General features: G+C 38.2%; 1 protein-coding gene across 1 annotated transcript in view; it reads right to left on the reverse strand.

Annotated features, from left to right (window-relative positions):
• Nucleotides 1-415: 415 nt before the first annotated feature.
• col27a1b (collagen, type XXVII, alpha 1b) overlaps nucleotides 416-16,329 on the reverse strand; it is a 70,964-nt gene continuing 55,050 nt past the window's right edge. The window contains exons 33-61 of the mRNA XM_030791962.1: nucleotides 15,549-15,602; nucleotides 14,586-14,639; nucleotides 14,173-14,226; nucleotides 13,677-13,730; nucleotides 13,027-13,134; nucleotides 12,827-12,880; nucleotides 12,447-12,554; nucleotides 10,959-11,012; nucleotides 10,721-10,774; nucleotides 9,311-9,367; nucleotides 9,168-9,221; nucleotides 8,333-8,386; nucleotides 8,110-8,163; nucleotides 7,860-7,913; nucleotides 7,141-7,248; nucleotides 6,892-6,999; nucleotides 6,478-6,585; nucleotides 6,226-6,279; nucleotides 4,895-4,957; nucleotides 4,740-4,793; nucleotides 4,583-4,618; nucleotides 4,187-4,204; nucleotides 3,986-4,021; nucleotides 3,720-3,746; nucleotides 3,376-3,441; nucleotides 3,064-3,232; nucleotides 2,279-2,388; nucleotides 1,418-1,636; nucleotides 416-562 (exon numbers count right to left, since the gene is read on the reverse strand). Coding sequence (XP_030647822.1) covers nucleotides 416-562; nucleotides 1,418-1,636; nucleotides 2,279-2,388; nucleotides 3,064-3,232; nucleotides 3,376-3,441; nucleotides 3,720-3,746; nucleotides 3,986-4,021; nucleotides 4,187-4,204; nucleotides 4,583-4,618; nucleotides 4,740-4,793; nucleotides 4,895-4,957; nucleotides 6,226-6,279; nucleotides 6,478-6,585; nucleotides 6,892-6,999; nucleotides 7,141-7,248; nucleotides 7,860-7,913; nucleotides 8,110-8,163; nucleotides 8,333-8,386; nucleotides 9,168-9,221; nucleotides 9,311-9,367; nucleotides 10,721-10,774; nucleotides 10,959-11,012; nucleotides 12,447-12,554; nucleotides 12,827-12,880; nucleotides 13,027-13,134; nucleotides 13,677-13,730; nucleotides 14,173-14,226; nucleotides 14,586-14,639; nucleotides 15,549-15,602 — 2,190 coding nt within the window. The remainder of the gene's footprint in view (nucleotides 563-1,417; nucleotides 1,637-2,278; nucleotides 2,389-3,063; nucleotides 3,233-3,375; nucleotides 3,442-3,719; nucleotides 3,747-3,985; nucleotides 4,022-4,186; nucleotides 4,205-4,582; nucleotides 4,619-4,739; nucleotides 4,794-4,894; nucleotides 4,958-6,225; nucleotides 6,280-6,477; nucleotides 6,586-6,891; nucleotides 7,000-7,140; nucleotides 7,249-7,859; nucleotides 7,914-8,109; nucleotides 8,164-8,332; nucleotides 8,387-9,167; nucleotides 9,222-9,310; nucleotides 9,368-10,720; nucleotides 10,775-10,958; nucleotides 11,013-12,446; nucleotides 12,555-12,826; nucleotides 12,881-13,026; nucleotides 13,135-13,676; nucleotides 13,731-14,172; nucleotides 14,227-14,585; nucleotides 14,640-15,548; nucleotides 15,603-16,329) is intronic.

Genomic DNA, 16,329 nt, shown 5'->3' on the forward strand with positions numbered 1-16,329 from the left:
AGAATAAATTAAGGCTTACAGTTCACGAAAGATCATGAGAACGGATGATTCTCTAACCGGATATCCCCGACTTCATTTTAAAAACAACAAACAAAAACCACAAAAGAGCTTATTTTCCCCCAGAAGCCCAAAAAGTGAGGAGTCCTGTTTCTCCAAATTGCTCTGCTTCTGTCTGATTCCCCAACATCTTGTGTTAGCAGTCTAGGCCTGAGCTGAGCTCCAGAGTTCAGGCTGCATTGTGGGAACACTGTGCTTGTGTGTATGTTTGAGTGTATGTGTGTGTGTTCGTGTGTGTGTGTGTGTCTCAGGGGGGTGGATATAGGGGGTGGGACTAAGGGCAGGTCAGCTGGGTTTTATGAGTCCTTCCCAGGTCAGGTACATGAGCAGGCTCCTTTTCAGCACTCATCACACGACTCTATAAAAAACACACAGGCCCCACCTCCAGGTGGTAGTGTGAGCCTGGTTTTGTACTTGGCAAATTAAACACATCCACAATAGGGAGCAAATTTGGGTCTTCTGTCCGGAATACAAAATCCGTCCGATGCCACCGGCCATCCGTTAGCTGGGAAAATGAAGGAGGAATTATCACATTACTAAGCCATTTAGATATTTTTGCACATACTATAGGAAATTTGTGCCATTAGCTTGTGGGTAGTATTATATCACATGCTTCTTAACTATTTTAATAAGAAATGGAAATTTAACAAAATACTTTTTAATAGAAAGTGACCACCAAAATTTTTCTGCCATTTCATATCACACCTTCTATATTTCCAGAGTATTAAGTAACTATTTTAAAAAAACTCTTGATAGCATCATTTTTTTTGCCACTGACATATTTGCTATTTTGTCAGACTAGCTTAGGTTAACTGGTGTTAAAGACTATAATAACATAAGCAGACCCTGTCGGTCTTCGGTCACAATCATTTAACTGTTCTGAATGGATGAAAAATCAAGCTGTTTCTGTTGTTAAAAGAGAAGACATGTCAAACAGGGAACTTCCAGTGCACTTCAGGAAAAAGCCTCTGAAAAACATAGATCGTGGGACTGATATAACAAAATAAATCACCGCCCTTCAATAAGTCTTTGGACATTATCAGGGCCATCTTTTTTCAAGGAAGATACTCTGACACATCTAAGATACTGGCTCAACCTGGCCATCTCATAGTTGCTGCGAAAACTGTTAAGAGAGGTCAGTGTAAAGGTCTACAACTATTCTTCATAACATTGGAATTTTACAATTTTACAATTTGGTATTTGGCAGATGCTTTTAGCCAAAACGACTTACAATAAGTGCATCATATATTGTGTGCAGAATATATTGTGTGTTAATAAGTATAGAACATGTTATATAGATCAGTGATATGGGAAATAGTGGAAAGGCTTTTACAAGGCGCTGCAATGAATAGTATCATACCCAACAGTCATCTTTTAGCAAAAGTGGCTCGATAAATCCTCCAGCTTTGATCATCTGTCCATTCCAGGCTTTGAAGTGCACAGCGTTGGGAGAAGGTGGCTGTGAGAAGCCTTCAGTCCACACTGGCACATTCAGGCAGTGGATGGTGATGTGCTGAACGGCTTCAGAGCTCAGGAGGTGCACAAAGTTCATCTGGATCAGACCCACACCGATCTCAAACTATGGCAACAAAACGCACAATGTTTCAATGTTAAGTAGTATGAAAATATGTTTAGTCTGTCAGAATTCGGGGGGGTTGCAATGACTTAGCGTGGCGTGATTGAAAACCTTTTTCCTTTTTGGATTTTTTGCTTTCCACCAGTGAGAAATAACACATTTTAATAATATATTTACAACAATTGTTGAGCGTACTGAAAAACACTAGTTGTAAAACACATCTGAGAATCCATCAAGGACTATAAAACACTTTTTTAAGAATGTTAGACACATGTCTCAGAACTACTGTTGCATAACTGATAAAGTTATGTGGAAAATTATGAATGTAATGCTATAAAAACTCACATGTACTTATGAGACATTTTTTCTAGCATTGTCAGTTTCAAATCATGTCTAAAAAAGTGTAGCTGAACCAGTGATGGTCCAGTTAACTGGCAGAGGTCAGCTCTTCACAGATGAGTTGCAGAAGCAGGCAAATTTCCAAGCATGGCAGAGAAAATGAAAGGCTGCATTTGCATGGAAATTTGACTTGATTTGCACTTCTCGGACTTGGAATCTGTCCAAACTCCACAAATGAGAGCGTTAAATTAATTTTCCAGATGGTTGAAGTAATGCAGAACTTTGCTGATTGATGATATGAACTACCTTAGACACTGTGACGGGCTTCAGACAAGTTTGGCCTCCACTGGTGAAGTTGCAGGTCACCTCTATGGTGTCAGAGGAGCAACCAAGATTGGGATCTATCCAGTAAGTGCCTTTAAAAGAAGTAAAAAAATGTGATAAAACAGAGCGGCATTCAATAACGTTAAACATGGCTAATGCTATCCAGAACAGGCTAACATTTTTCTATTTTCAGTTAGACCCACATATTCACTAACTTTAGCTAACAATCTACTATGATAGCATATAATTGACATGCTGGGGAAGAAGGAAACTTGAAAGAGGGATTCTCAATTGTCACTACTATGCTGTTCATGAAACTCTATCTTATTCCTATAAGGCCTGTAAAATGTAATGCTAAGTGTGAACCAATCATCGCTGAGCTTATTATGAATATTTACCTAGTTCAATGCATGTTAGAAACTTCTGTGAATGTTTATTTATGGATTTTATGTACTATATGTTTTCCATTCAGACTTCTCACATATTTCCATTAATATTTCTTAAAGACATGCCGGCTTTAGGGCAACCTAATATAAAGTGCGACTGCAGAGCAAACAAAATCTCATCCTTTGCTTGCAGGTACTGATTTTTTTTCAGTAGGTATTTCCTTGCTACTCATGGGTTTTCAGTTCATAAGATATTCACAACAGAGCAGACGACGCAGAAGGGTAGCCACGTGTAATAAAGAATCTTCATCTATTTTTTTCATGCTACAAGATGATTTGTGATCTCCAAATGAACATCTGTGTTTGCTTGGGCTTCCTCACCATCATTCATCTTTTGCTCACAGTCTAGGAGATCCCTGCACATACGGGCAGGATTCTCTTGGGTTCCTAAAGGGTTCTTGATGCTGTGGATCAGGTAACTGAGGTAGTGAAGGGTCTTGAATATCTCTGTTCCCTGATCCAGCATTGGAAGCTCTGTATCCTGGTAAGTCTGTTGGTCAGAAAGACACTGGAGTGTGAACCATTGCACTGAACTGACCTCATGAAAATAAAGGTGGAAGATCTATTGAAAGTCTTCATATCAGTTTGAATATAACTTTGAAAAGAACATGCACATTTACTGCATTCACTCACCTCTGACCTGAGAGCAGTATGTGAGTCAATAATAACTTGAAAAGCAGCACCAAGAGCCTCATTTTTCTATATTAGAGTAACAGATGAAAAATATATCAGTGCATTTATACCTCTTAACACAATGTGAAATGACACATTAAAACAAGCTATTGAAGTAGCTCTCATAAGTGCAATATGTATGAATTTGCATCTTATATTTATGAGAGCAAAATGAATAAAGCTACTGGATCTCTAGGTATTAGTACTGAGCTCATTTTGCTTGATTGTTTCTATAATACATTTTAGGAACAAAGGTGTCCAATTTTTGCCCAAAACTGCAGTGACAAGTACTGAAAACTGCTTACGAATGCCAGAGGTACACCAGGTGGGCCCTAGAAATGAATGAAAGTGAGACAGGTTTAAAGATATTGATTATATAACAAGATCAGCAATGTCAGCACAGTAAAATCAGGTATACAGTCAAAGCAAAATGAACATCCCTTCCATTTATCTGTGGCATCCACTCAAACACATATCTGCCTGAATTACAAATCATACTCTATTCTCACCAGTTTTGACCATTTAAACTACAGACTGCATTCACTCAAATAAAAAAAAAAAAGATACTTACTGGGGGTCCAGGGGGTCCACAAGGTCCTGGAGGACCCTGTAAAAGAACATCGGTTCCATTCTTTATTTTTTTTGTATGTTAGTCCTACCAGTGTATTACATTATATTTTTTTAGACAATCACTTACATTTTTTTACTGTCAGATAAAATCTTAAATAAATTGAAATATCACAAAATTTACTGAAAGTGAAAACAGACATACCCTTGGTCCTTGCACACCCTATTGAAGATAAGGGATAAATGAATTAAATCAATATGGAAACCCACAGAGCTACAGACTTTTCAATGTTTAATGACACTTGTTGGTTAAGAAAGAATTAATCAGTGCCTCTCGGTCTACATGATCTAAAATGATTGCTTTCCCTCGTTCTGTGTCAAATGCCAGCTGAAATGTATGACACATTGGACAAAACAATTTCAAGGGCTTCCATGTATTTTTTTTATACTCAATTGCAAGTAAGCACACAGGTGAAAGGAAAAAAACATTCAGGCACTAGAACCTGAAACCAAATTACTGCACTCAAAATTCTCATGACCTGACCTAGAATCAAAGTTAATTCTATATCCCAAAACGTACCAACACAGAAATGATACTCACCGTCTCTCCTCGGCTTCCTTTGTCTCCTTGGGGTCCCTGATTGACAGAAAGACATTCTTTTCATTATTGCAGAACATGTACTGTAAAGTAGAGGCACAATCAGTCTGGCTGCCCCGTATTCAAACAATTCCTAGATGACCATTAAATCTGTACATACTTGATTTCCAGTGGGACCGATGATACCGACTGGGCCCACGGTACCCTCACGGCCCTAGGGGAAAGAAACATCTGCAATTAGTGCTGATCAAGAGATCACAAGTTATTCAAATATGGTTCATGGGAACAGAGCTTCATGTCATACAGCTGCCTTACCATAAAACCCTGTGGTCCTTTTGGCCCCTGAATTCCAGGAGGACCCAAGTCTCCAGGAGGGCCCTGGAAATATATGTCATATATACTGTACTTGGTGATGATGCAAAAACTAAGAAATATTACATTAGCAGAATGCAAACATCACGTCAGCTTACTGGTATACCATTACGAGAAAGCATAACAAAAGTACACAAAACGGTGTCTTGAAATTAATTGTTCAGTGTACCTTTGGCTGAATTGGCATTCTTTATACCATATCAAAATACATTAAAAATACTTCATCTTAAAGTTAATAGATTACAAAGGTGTTTTGCATCTTATGTTTCCAAACAGTCTTACAACAGTGTAAGACTGGCCTTTTGGTGTTTTCTTACGCAGCACTACAGAACAAAAAGGCTCTTGTGGGATTTGAGATTACGGGACCTTAATTAGGAGACTGGACAAGATATTTGACATTCACTAACTGAAGGTATTTCATTACCTTTGTATAGGTCAAAATTTGCACTACGTGCCAGAGGCTTTGGTGTTCCCTATTAGGGTATTGCTTAGCTGAGGTATTGCATTGATTTCTTCACTGATCACTAAGTTCCAGATAGATCATTGAGATCTCCAAAATATTCAATACCACTAATAAAATGCCACACAATTAAGATGAGTTCACCCTTCTCTGCGGGCTATAGTCACATCTCGCGTGTCTTAAATGTCAAATGCAATGGAAAAAATCATCCAGCACAATGTCAGAGTGGAGACTAAAATTAACAGTGTGCAGGTTCTCTACACTGGCTATATTTATACAGCTGACTTTCACCTGTGAAGACCAACTACTGCATAGCATTTGATGGATATTTACTCCCTACACAGCAAATCATATCAATGACTTCTTTAAGTAAGACCATATGAAAATTAAGATCTCCTTATTTTACTACTTGGAATAATGAGTTTGCGACCCCCCCGCCTCCTCCCCCATGAGGAACACAAGTCTGGCTTTGACTAAAAGCAAAGTCAGTGTACAAGGGCAAACATTTCCACATGGAAGACAGAAGCAATTGTTTAAATAGTTTCCAAAGTGACAGTAAAACCTCCAACAATCAGCATCATTATTTTCTGTTTTTGATGCATAACTAATTCAAGATTTTGAGTCCAAACGCTGTCATCACATCAAACCAGGCCCATACCACATAAGACAAAATGTCCTAAGAGAGGATTTCTAGACGTTGTGGATCTCAACTGCTAATGCTGCAGTGTTTGCACACTAAAACCAGGTGCCAAATTAGTCTGCTTAGGTGTATATTTCATGAATGTGAGCAGGAGTACTGGTAAGGAAAATTCACCCTGGGTCCGAACACTCCGAGAATTCCTGGGAATCCTTGTACACCTGTATCACCCTGCAGAAAACAGATGCAACATCAGACAGCTCTTAAAGAAACTCAGAGAAAGTTACAGAGAACACAGGCTTTATTGTATTTCCAAAGACGCCACTAATACAAAACCATTATCCTTCATTAAGATAGAACACATGACAATGACAGATGTTGTCTTATTTGACTTAAGTAGGGTTTTACTCTTTGCAAATGGTTACTCACAGGCTGTCCTTTGGCCCCTTGGTCACCTCGCTTCCCTGGTAATCCCATTCCTCCTTGAAGTCCACGCTTGCCTGGAGGTCCAGTCTGGCCAGGCAGACCTCTCTCCCCCTGTGCAACATGGAGGAAGACCAAAGAAAAAACAAACATGCTTTAGGGGACATGGGCTACACGTAACAGATGAAGGGTTGAATATACATGTATGAAAGGCCGAGAGAGGGCGAATGAATTAAGGGATTTGCAAAAATGCTTCTATGTTCCATATAAAACTGTCTTTGTCAAATTCTCCCACAAATATATATGCTCAGATGAAAAACAGAGTGACCTATGGCACAAACTGTCACAGACGTTGATTTATAAAGTGGATCTACAAGCTGTTTATGATATACTATCGTGTTATATAGTTGAGTGCAATACCTTTTGTCCAAAGGGACCTTGACTTCCTGGAAGGCCAGGTGGGCCCACTTTACCAGGCCGACCTGCATTTCCAGGCAAACCAATCTCTCCGTCTCTTCCTTGCTCACCCTGATGCAGAAAAGGAGCGTAAAATACTTTCATGATCACAGCTGCTGGAGTTTCAGTCAGTGAACATTCCTCCAAGCTATAATGTTACATTGGTAATACTCTTACTAAAACTGATATGACTATTGATAAGAGCTCTCTTACTGGCATTCCTTTCACTCCATCTTTACCAGGAAGTCCATCCATGCCGGGGTCTCCCTCAAGTCCTTCTCGACCCACAACTCCTCTAGGGCCAGGAAGACCAACAGGGCCCTAGACAAATCACGTAATTCTGAGTTTTGAACTCTGGTATTATGACAATAGATACTACAGACAAGTTTCTGTTGAACTTTTGTTAGACAGTAGTTTGATATTAACACAGAAAATATCATGTCTATTTTAGCATAGCATGTGTTTCTAACTTTTCATATCTAAATGTAGTGCGGTGTATCATTTTATTTGAACTTTATAGTTGACTCCATCACAGCTACTCAGTCCCAGGCTTCCAACTCTGTTCCACTGTACTGTGTCTTTTGCACATATCGTTGACTGAATGCAAATGCAGCTTGTGTCAAAGAGTGGTGATGTGTAGGTATACCAGGGGTCTCAAATCTTGCCCCTCAAGGTTAAATGTGCTGACAGGTTTTCACGACAAATCTTCAATACCCTAGCAATCAAGGCTTTGAGAACCAACCAATTCCAGGTTACTTTATTATGTGATGCAATGGAAACCTGAAAACACATGCTAACACACCAGAAAACAATTTGTGCTCCCCTGGTAGACCTAACAAGGAAACAATGCAATAACAGTCACAATGGATGTGTTTTTAAAAGGGTCAAACAAAAAACAACCAAGGTAAGAAAAAAGAGTGAAAAATACTTACAGGTGATCCTCTGCTTCCAGGTTCTCCTCTGGGACCTGATTTGCCTTTGGGACCCTGTAATAAATCACTTTATTAAATTGCTGTAAAAATTTCCAAAAATCCTGGCAAAGAACAGTATCGAATAATTAAGCCATCTGCACGCTGACTGTTATTATAATGATTTATAAGAGTCATAAATAAAAAACGTTTTGCTTATGACTCTTAAATCTGATGCTTTAGGGTATTTACTCAAATGTTAAAAATGTTATACCCTATCGCCTTTGGATCCTTTGGGGCCCTGCAGTCCTCTTGGTCCAGGATGTCCCTGTAACATCAGAATAATGATCGTAGGGACTATTCAAGTATATTTGTATTTAATTCCAGCTCATTTGGTTGAAATGAACATAACCTATGTAATGAAATAAAAATGTGGGTAATAAAATGTGCGTATGCTGACAATAGGCTGTGCAAAAAAATCTTTCGGGTGAACTCACAGGTATTCCAGGGGCTCCAGCACTGCCTCTTGGCCCATCCACTCCTTGTTGACCCTGACATGAAAAACAAACAAACAAACAAACAAAAATCAAGATATTGACTTATACACAACATACGGTTATAAAAGGAACCTAAATAATACATTTACTTGCTGAACGCTTTCTAATTCAAATAAAACATCTTAAAAGTGATTCAAAGATAAATATTTTTGAAAATGTGAGTATTGTTCTCAAGCTACGAAATTGCAGAACATTATGTATTTCAGCACTAAGGCCCAGAATTATTTACTGCAAACTCTTCATCTGCTCTGTTCAGTCAGGACCTAGTTAAAAGGAAAGTTCCCTCCACTCTTCACAAAAACATGTGTAAAGCATGGAGCTCTTCAGATAAATTGCTACAATATGAAGTACACATGGTCCAGGAGCTGACTGTTGACATGCAAACATTTTGGGACCAAATCTTTATGCCATGAAACTACTGACTAAATGGAGTGATGTGCTTTTTTTCAGATGTCTTTTCTTAATCTGTGGTCAGCACTAGAGAGTTGTTACTGCAGCCACTGAATCCACCAACTAAGCCATCCATCCACTGAAAGGCCCTTTATCACATCCATTCATCATTCATTTATCATAAATGAATTGGCTGTCACAAGACAACTGGTAGAGCAGGTGTTTGAAAAGGTCAGGGAAATACCATGGTTCTGTGGCGCCATGATGTACACACCGCAATCTACACCCGGCATACATGACTCAAGTAATAAGAAGCTGATCAAGGTTATCCAAGGTTATCCAGCTTTAAATAATACTGCATGTGAAACACCATCGCAACACTCACTGGGTATCCAGGATCTCCTGGTTCTCCTCTCTCGCCCCTATCTCCAACGGGACCCTGCATATCAACGAGAATCAAACATCAGGATCGGGTTGGTATCCTGTTCTCCAAATGTAAACATGGCAGAAATGAAGAAAATGACTCACAATGTCACCTGGAGGTCCAGGTGGACCACTGAGTTTCCCATCGTCTCCTTGCTCACCCTAGGTTGGTCACGAAAAATAACAAATCAAGAGGGAGTGATTTCATAGCCAACATCATTCATCGGGCTGTCATAAATGACACAGATAACTTCTTCTGAAAAAACTTCTGATGTTTCAAAACTATGGACATACCAATCTAAATACTTCATAATAAACAATAACTGTATAAAAGTTTATGAGCAACTGGCAAATGTAACACTAAAATTAAGTACTATTTGGAACAAGACGCATTAGTTAATGTTAGTGAAATCTGTGTCTTGTCTGTTTTTTGTATAACAAGGCTGCAACAATTTCAACAGACCAGTGTAGTGACAGCTGAGGGCTTTATTGGTGGCTCAAAGGCTGAAAGTGGGATTGAATGTGGCTCTTATTAGTGGGAAGGCGTTCATTAAGTGTTCTATTTCAGTTTGCAAACTCAGGATTACCAATAATGCATCATTCTGAGTGCTTGTTTTTTCTGACCATGTGCTGTCCATATGCAGAGCCTTGGATTCACTGCTAAGTGAACTGTCTTTTTTGAAAAAGTATCTGAGAAACAAATAACTTGAAGCTTGGGATAGTTTACAGATCTAAAGGTTGCTTTGCAATGTCCATCAGAAAGAAACTAGTATCAAAAATTCCTGTTACTCATCATGGACTCAGTTATCATAACTATACTGAACATGTAATAATATATATGTTCACTTAGGATTATGAGTACAGAAAAAATCAAATCATTGCTTAATGTATGACAAGTTCAGATGACAATTTCTCTCAAAGACATGGTACAATCACTGGTATCATTAAAAAAATCTTTTAAATTTACCTGTTTACTTCAAATAACGGAAAGGTATGCTGAGAAATTGTTAATCTAATTACAGGAATAAATGGATAAACGGGGGTTTCAAAATCCTGTAAGTGTATTGGACCACTGCTGTTTATAAGCTTATGCAACACGTTCTTAGCAACACATAGTATGATGTGTCCCTCTGTCTTGGAGCTGTCTATCTTAGGCATACTGCCATTTGACTCAAGGTGGACTACACAAGATTCACTATGAACAAATAATGTGGCATCATAAGGGATCATATCTGTTTTAAAAAGTCTTATCCTGCCTTCTGACAGCTGAATGCTAAATGCTTAATTGTATAAAGTTGGTGTGGCTAAATGTTACTTGTCTTACTGCATATTTGATTGAAATGATCTACTTGATCTGATTTTACTGATCTGTAGAATTCTGGTTTAAAGTCAATTAAAACAACACTAGAATTTAAATTCCCCACCAACCCCCTCATGTGCCTCCAGAAGCACTGACAGATACTAGTTCTTCTCAAAAAATCATTTGAGTAAGAATGGAAAATGATATTCACTTACCTTTTCACCTTTTGGGCCAGGAGGGCCAATAGGCCCCTGAGGCCCCTGATGACCCTGTAGACATGGAAAATATAAGCATAAAATGCGATTTTAGTAGCCTTTTAGCAGTATGTGACAATCATTTTCTGCGCACTGCCCCAGGTACTCCATGACATTATGATGGCACATCCCATAATGCAAAAGCAAACACCACCTCCTACTATGATAACTGTAATACAGTTTCTACACAAATCCATACCTCATATCCTGGTATTCCTGGTTCTCCTTGTTGGCCCATTTTTCCGGGAGCTCCCTGAATACAAGAGAGGTATTTTCCTTAGTTACCATTATGGGCAGGAGACTTCACATTGTTCGTCATGTTTTACATTTGCTGGATATACATATGGCAACTTATATATAACAAAGTAATACATAACATGGTCATAATACATAAGAAATGTGATTATTCAAATGTAATGCACTGTGAGCCTGGATCCATGGACTTGTCCAGAGTCCCCCAAAAGATCACTGGGAATTAATTATACTGTCTACACACTTTTGCTTTTCTTCCAAGCGCTAGTAATATTTCTTTGAATTATCTTTGAACTTCGCCAAATTTTCAAATTTCCACCATTTTTTTTAAAAATTACATCTCCAACGCAGTAGATCAACTCAGGTTGTTTTGGAGAGCATAGCTGCAGGTTTAAGACATTTTCGTCGGAATTTGGCTGATTTGGCAACTTTGGTCCCTATGGTTGGTTTTAGGACTTAAGGTAAAATGTATAAAAAAAAAGAAAAGAAAAAATCTAGTACACTTCACTTTAAGTTTTATTGACCACATCTTGCTCCAAAACTATCGTGTCAGACATATAAATCACATTAGGAACTGCATTTCATGTTGAAAACGTAATTTACTTTGGTAATAAATTTTCTGGATATTTTCAAAGCAGTGTGAAAAGGTAAGATGCAGCAAATCTTCAGGAAGTTTTAAGACTTCCATTCATCACTGTCAGTAAATTACTCCCAGGGTTGTTAACTTGGTAAAACTATGAGTTTTGCTTAGAATGCCTGAATGACCACTGTTAGTAGGCATGTAAATGTAATTGTTATTAAATTAGACAGTTTCATAAGCCATTGAACTGATGTCTATGGTAATGAATGGAAATGCTAATGTTCAGATGAAAATATCTTGCAAATGCTGCTACAATAATCAAAACTGTCGGAGTTGAACTACTGGGTTGGAAATAAATGAAAAAGATAGAATTTTGAAAATCTGTAAGTACTTTTCTTATGCCTAAAATAAAGTTTCACCACTGCATGCTATCCTAAAGGCATAAGTAAACCTGTGGCTCACAATGATTGCACTGAAAGTACAATGATCAAATTGAGGACATACAAACTATTACTTTTACACACTTTAACTGTGTAAGTGTCAGGATCAGGTGCTAAGGCCTTTTGCATAACCAAACAGAATGCAAAATCACAACAGGGAACTTCAATAATAGATATACCATGATTGAAACATGTTTCCTGTTTTAAACTTTCCCCTTGGATAAAACAAGAAATAGTTTTATAAATCCCAAAACAAAATGGTGGAGAAATATGGCCTTACATTATCAGTGCCCTTCAACAACAACAACAACAACAACAACAACAACAAAAATACAGGATTTACAGAAGTTAGATAACAAGATACACATTCGCATATTGAGTAATTTAAAGTAAGAATGGAACATGTACACTTTACCACAGATCCAATTGTTCCTCGAGATCCTTTTGGCCCAATAAAACCAGGGACACCCTGATCTCCAATTGGGCCAGTCTCTCCCAGGTGACCCTGATGGCCTTTGCTACCCTAAAATACATTGAAATAAAAAGTTCACTGTACAATACCAGCTGATAGGGAAATTTAAATGTTAATGTATCACATAAGTACGTATAGCAAATAACGGAATGAGATGAAGACTTTAATCCAATTGTCATCTTATTTTCACTGACATTTCCGAAAAACTGCCTCTTATAATCCCTCCAAACATTAAAAGGTTTACCTTGTGTTGAATAGAGGATGATTCTGCCCACAGCAAATTACTACCAGTACTTTGAATCTTTCTGAAAGTAGTGACCCACCTTTTCTCCTGGCTTTCCCCTTTCACCAATTCTCCCAGGTTTGCCCTCAGGACCCTGGAATGAAATTTTAATTTCATAGTATTTTAAAGACAAATCCATTACCCTCACGTCCAACATTTCTGTCATGTACAGCCAGGCAAAAAATCGTGGTATTTCAATCAAATTCTCTTTTAATGGAATTAAAAAGACAAGACACCTACTCGAACGCCTACTAAACCAGGATCTCCAGGAGGGCCCTCTTTTCCTTTTAGGCCTATTTCACCTTTTTCTCCTTTTTCACCCTCTGGTCCCAAGTCACCTTTTTCTCCCTGAGAAACACGAGCGGTAGACATGCAATGAGCGATTTAAAGGCTCGGTAAACTAAGTCTAGGGCTAAACTAAGTCTGCTGCATTTGTTTGGCTTTACAAAACAGCGGGCTGCCGGCAAACACTGCAGCAGACAAACAGATCCTGAAGCTTTCTTCTGAACAAACAATAAGTGAAAAGATGAAGATTCATGTGTTTGCATGTGTGTTTGTAAGCTGTTGGCAACTGATCCTCTAGCTGAATGCAAATAGTAAGAATGAAACCAACACAACCATGAGTCAGTTTTACGTTGCATGTACTGCATACACAAAAACCAGACCTTAACATGGCAGACATCAAATGTCCACAAATCAACAGGGTGACACTACAAAACAAATTGCTGTTGTAGATATTTACTTTTGTTGTAGTGCTCTGTGCAGTTCATATCACAAATCTCTTTATCTACACAAGGTAATGGAAAATCATTTAGAATGAATGTAAAATTCCGTATGTGAGCAATGCCTTATCTGTGCATATGTGTGACTAGTAAATCAATTTCTTTGACCTTGGCTCCATCAGGTCCACTAGGTCCAATGTCTCCCTCCAGTCCAGGTTCACCCTAAGTAACAGGTTGAATTCTCATTAATACACTACTCAAAGCACTGTACAAATGCTTTACTGTTGGCTTCCCTTTAAAGAAAAACTCTAAGATGGCAAGATCCATCCATGTTCCAATTGTGCAGTTCCTTTCTGATGAAAGCAGTGAAACGTATAAGAAGACTGTTGCCATCAAGGTTTAAGAGCACAATATTTAATGATAATTACAAGCATTTTCACAATCATACTTAAAAACGAGCCTTAACTGCAGTAAATAATCTATAGAACATTCTTCTCTGGCACAAAGATGATGAAATTAGATTTTTGATTCTGACTTCATGCATTATGATTTGCTGTAAATCTGAGGATATGAAGAAAACAATATTCAGGCTAGCTTTATATGAGGCACATCAAGAGAACAAGATACCAAATACCCATAGTAGACAGAAATCACTTTTACCTACCCTCTGACCAATCAAGCCTTGCTCTCCAATGCTTCCAGGTGGTCCGAGAGCACCCTATGATATGTTGAAAAGGATCATTCCAATATCATTGTCAAGTGTTCTCAATGGTAAATGTTGGCTGTTTATCAAGAAATCAACATATCATGCAATAAACGAGGTTCAAGACAATTGTCTAAGACTGAGAAGGGTGAATTGGAGGGCTACAAGTTTTAAAATGTTTCCTTTGCATAAATGTTGGATTTTAAAAGCCTGTAAACTCTGAGGGAATCTTTAGATGGGTGTTGCAGTTATTTGGTGAGACAGCACACATGCTCTGTGTGTGTATGTGTGTGTGTGTGAACATGTGTGTCTGTGTGTGTGTGTGTGAGAGAGAGAGAGAGGGGGGGGGGGCGGGGGGAGGGGGGGGAGACTACCTTCTCTCCTGGTTCACCTGGCAGGCCCCTTTCACCAACCTTCCCTGGTGGACCCTGTCATAGAACAAAGCACAAAGATCTAAGTGAGAAAAGTTAAAGAAAGAAAAAGAAAAAAAACACATGCTGTGATCATTCTGAATTGGTGGTTGGAGCAAGAATGTTCTCAAACAAAGGCAAATAGAGAGGACACAAGTTTTCAGACTTTCGCCTCCAGCAATACTTACAAAGAAAAGGTGGACTTGGAGTAGTTTCTTTTTACATTTTATGCTGTCATGAAGCAGGCAGCAGAACAACATATGTTTGGTAGTAGCTATGAGCACGTTGTTTCAAAATTAGCTAGGCTTTCCTCAAATAAACCTGATGAAGCTAATGGCAAAACACGCAAAAAGGTGGAAAAATTATTGGTTCGGTCTGTTTTTATCCATGTCTAAAGGTGATAGTGATTACAAATCAAATTACATTTCTTGATCAACAGAGCTAGCACTACATTGCAGTAAAAGAGACTGGTAATAAAAAAAAAAAACAACAACTGAGGAGTAGTGAGGCAAACTGCCAGTCTGTCATTACTTTGTATCTTAGATACATTGTTTCAATTAGCAAAGACTGTGATTTATCATGCAGTGAAAAACTATTATGTGTCAGAGTCATGCACTTTTGACAACTAATGAATTATGCAATCTTACAAACACAATCTGTTGAATCTCAAACAGAATTAATTCAAAGCATGTCAAAGAGATTTCTGACTCGTAATAAATAGTGTGTATGCAAGAATGGAATGAAGGATGTGGCCATAAGTAGTGATAATCACAAGGAAAAAAAATAATGAACTGATCCAGTCTGAGGAGAAATGGAATCGACTACTTAAGGAATTATGTAAAATTCTGAAGTCTGAATTCCAGTCTGTACAGACACCACTGATCTTAGAACTGGACAAAAATTTAGACTTTTTATTATGAGTCTTACCTTAAAACCAATTTCTCCCAGAGGTCCTAATGTTCCTGGAGGCCCCGGAGGCCCCTGTAATGAAATTATTGCAAATAGTAACCTCAGTTAAAGATCACTAATTTACACACCATGTGTTTTGGCTGTTATAATCTGCCATGGGACACATTATTGCAGTGCATGATGTGTACGAACTATATGGGTGTGTATTTAACTTTTCTTTACACTGTGTATTTGAAGCCACTCAAGTCAAAACACCACAAACAGCAATGTACAATAATGTTACTGTAATGTTACATAAGAAGCTCTCTTTGAAGAAAGAATTTAATAAACAGGAATTTCCTAATTTCCTTCATCGATGCTACAGTGACATGGTGTGAACCATTTTATCAGAGGCTAAATGCCAGTAGTGTAGTGTATAAATGTAACTTCCAAATGAAACACTGACAACTGCATGAGATTATTTTGTGGTAACTGAATGATTAACTGGAAGCGACAGTCAGCCACTGATTGCTGTTTGACTGCTTGAAAAATTACTTATAAAAGTGGCTTGTGTCAATTTCTCAGTGTGCGATAATGATACAGGCTTAAAAGCCTTGCAAGATGCAAAAAGCTCATTTCCCTGGACATAACCTCCAAAAACATCTGCTACATTTCTTGAATGGCCTCTCTAATGTGATCAAGGTCATCTTCTTCATTCAGGTTAGATAAATGCATAATTGCTCAAAAGCGGTCAAGTCCAGTCTCGAGATAATTCTATAGGCAAAGAATAAGAGACAAAACTTTCCTCTTCCAGTCACTA

This window comes from Chanos chanos, chromosome 14 (genome assembly GCF_902362185.1).
Source record: "Chanos chanos chromosome 14, fChaCha1.1, whole genome shotgun sequence".
NCBI classification, from domain to species: Eukaryota; Metazoa; Chordata; class Actinopteri; order Gonorynchiformes; family Chanidae; genus Chanos; species Chanos chanos.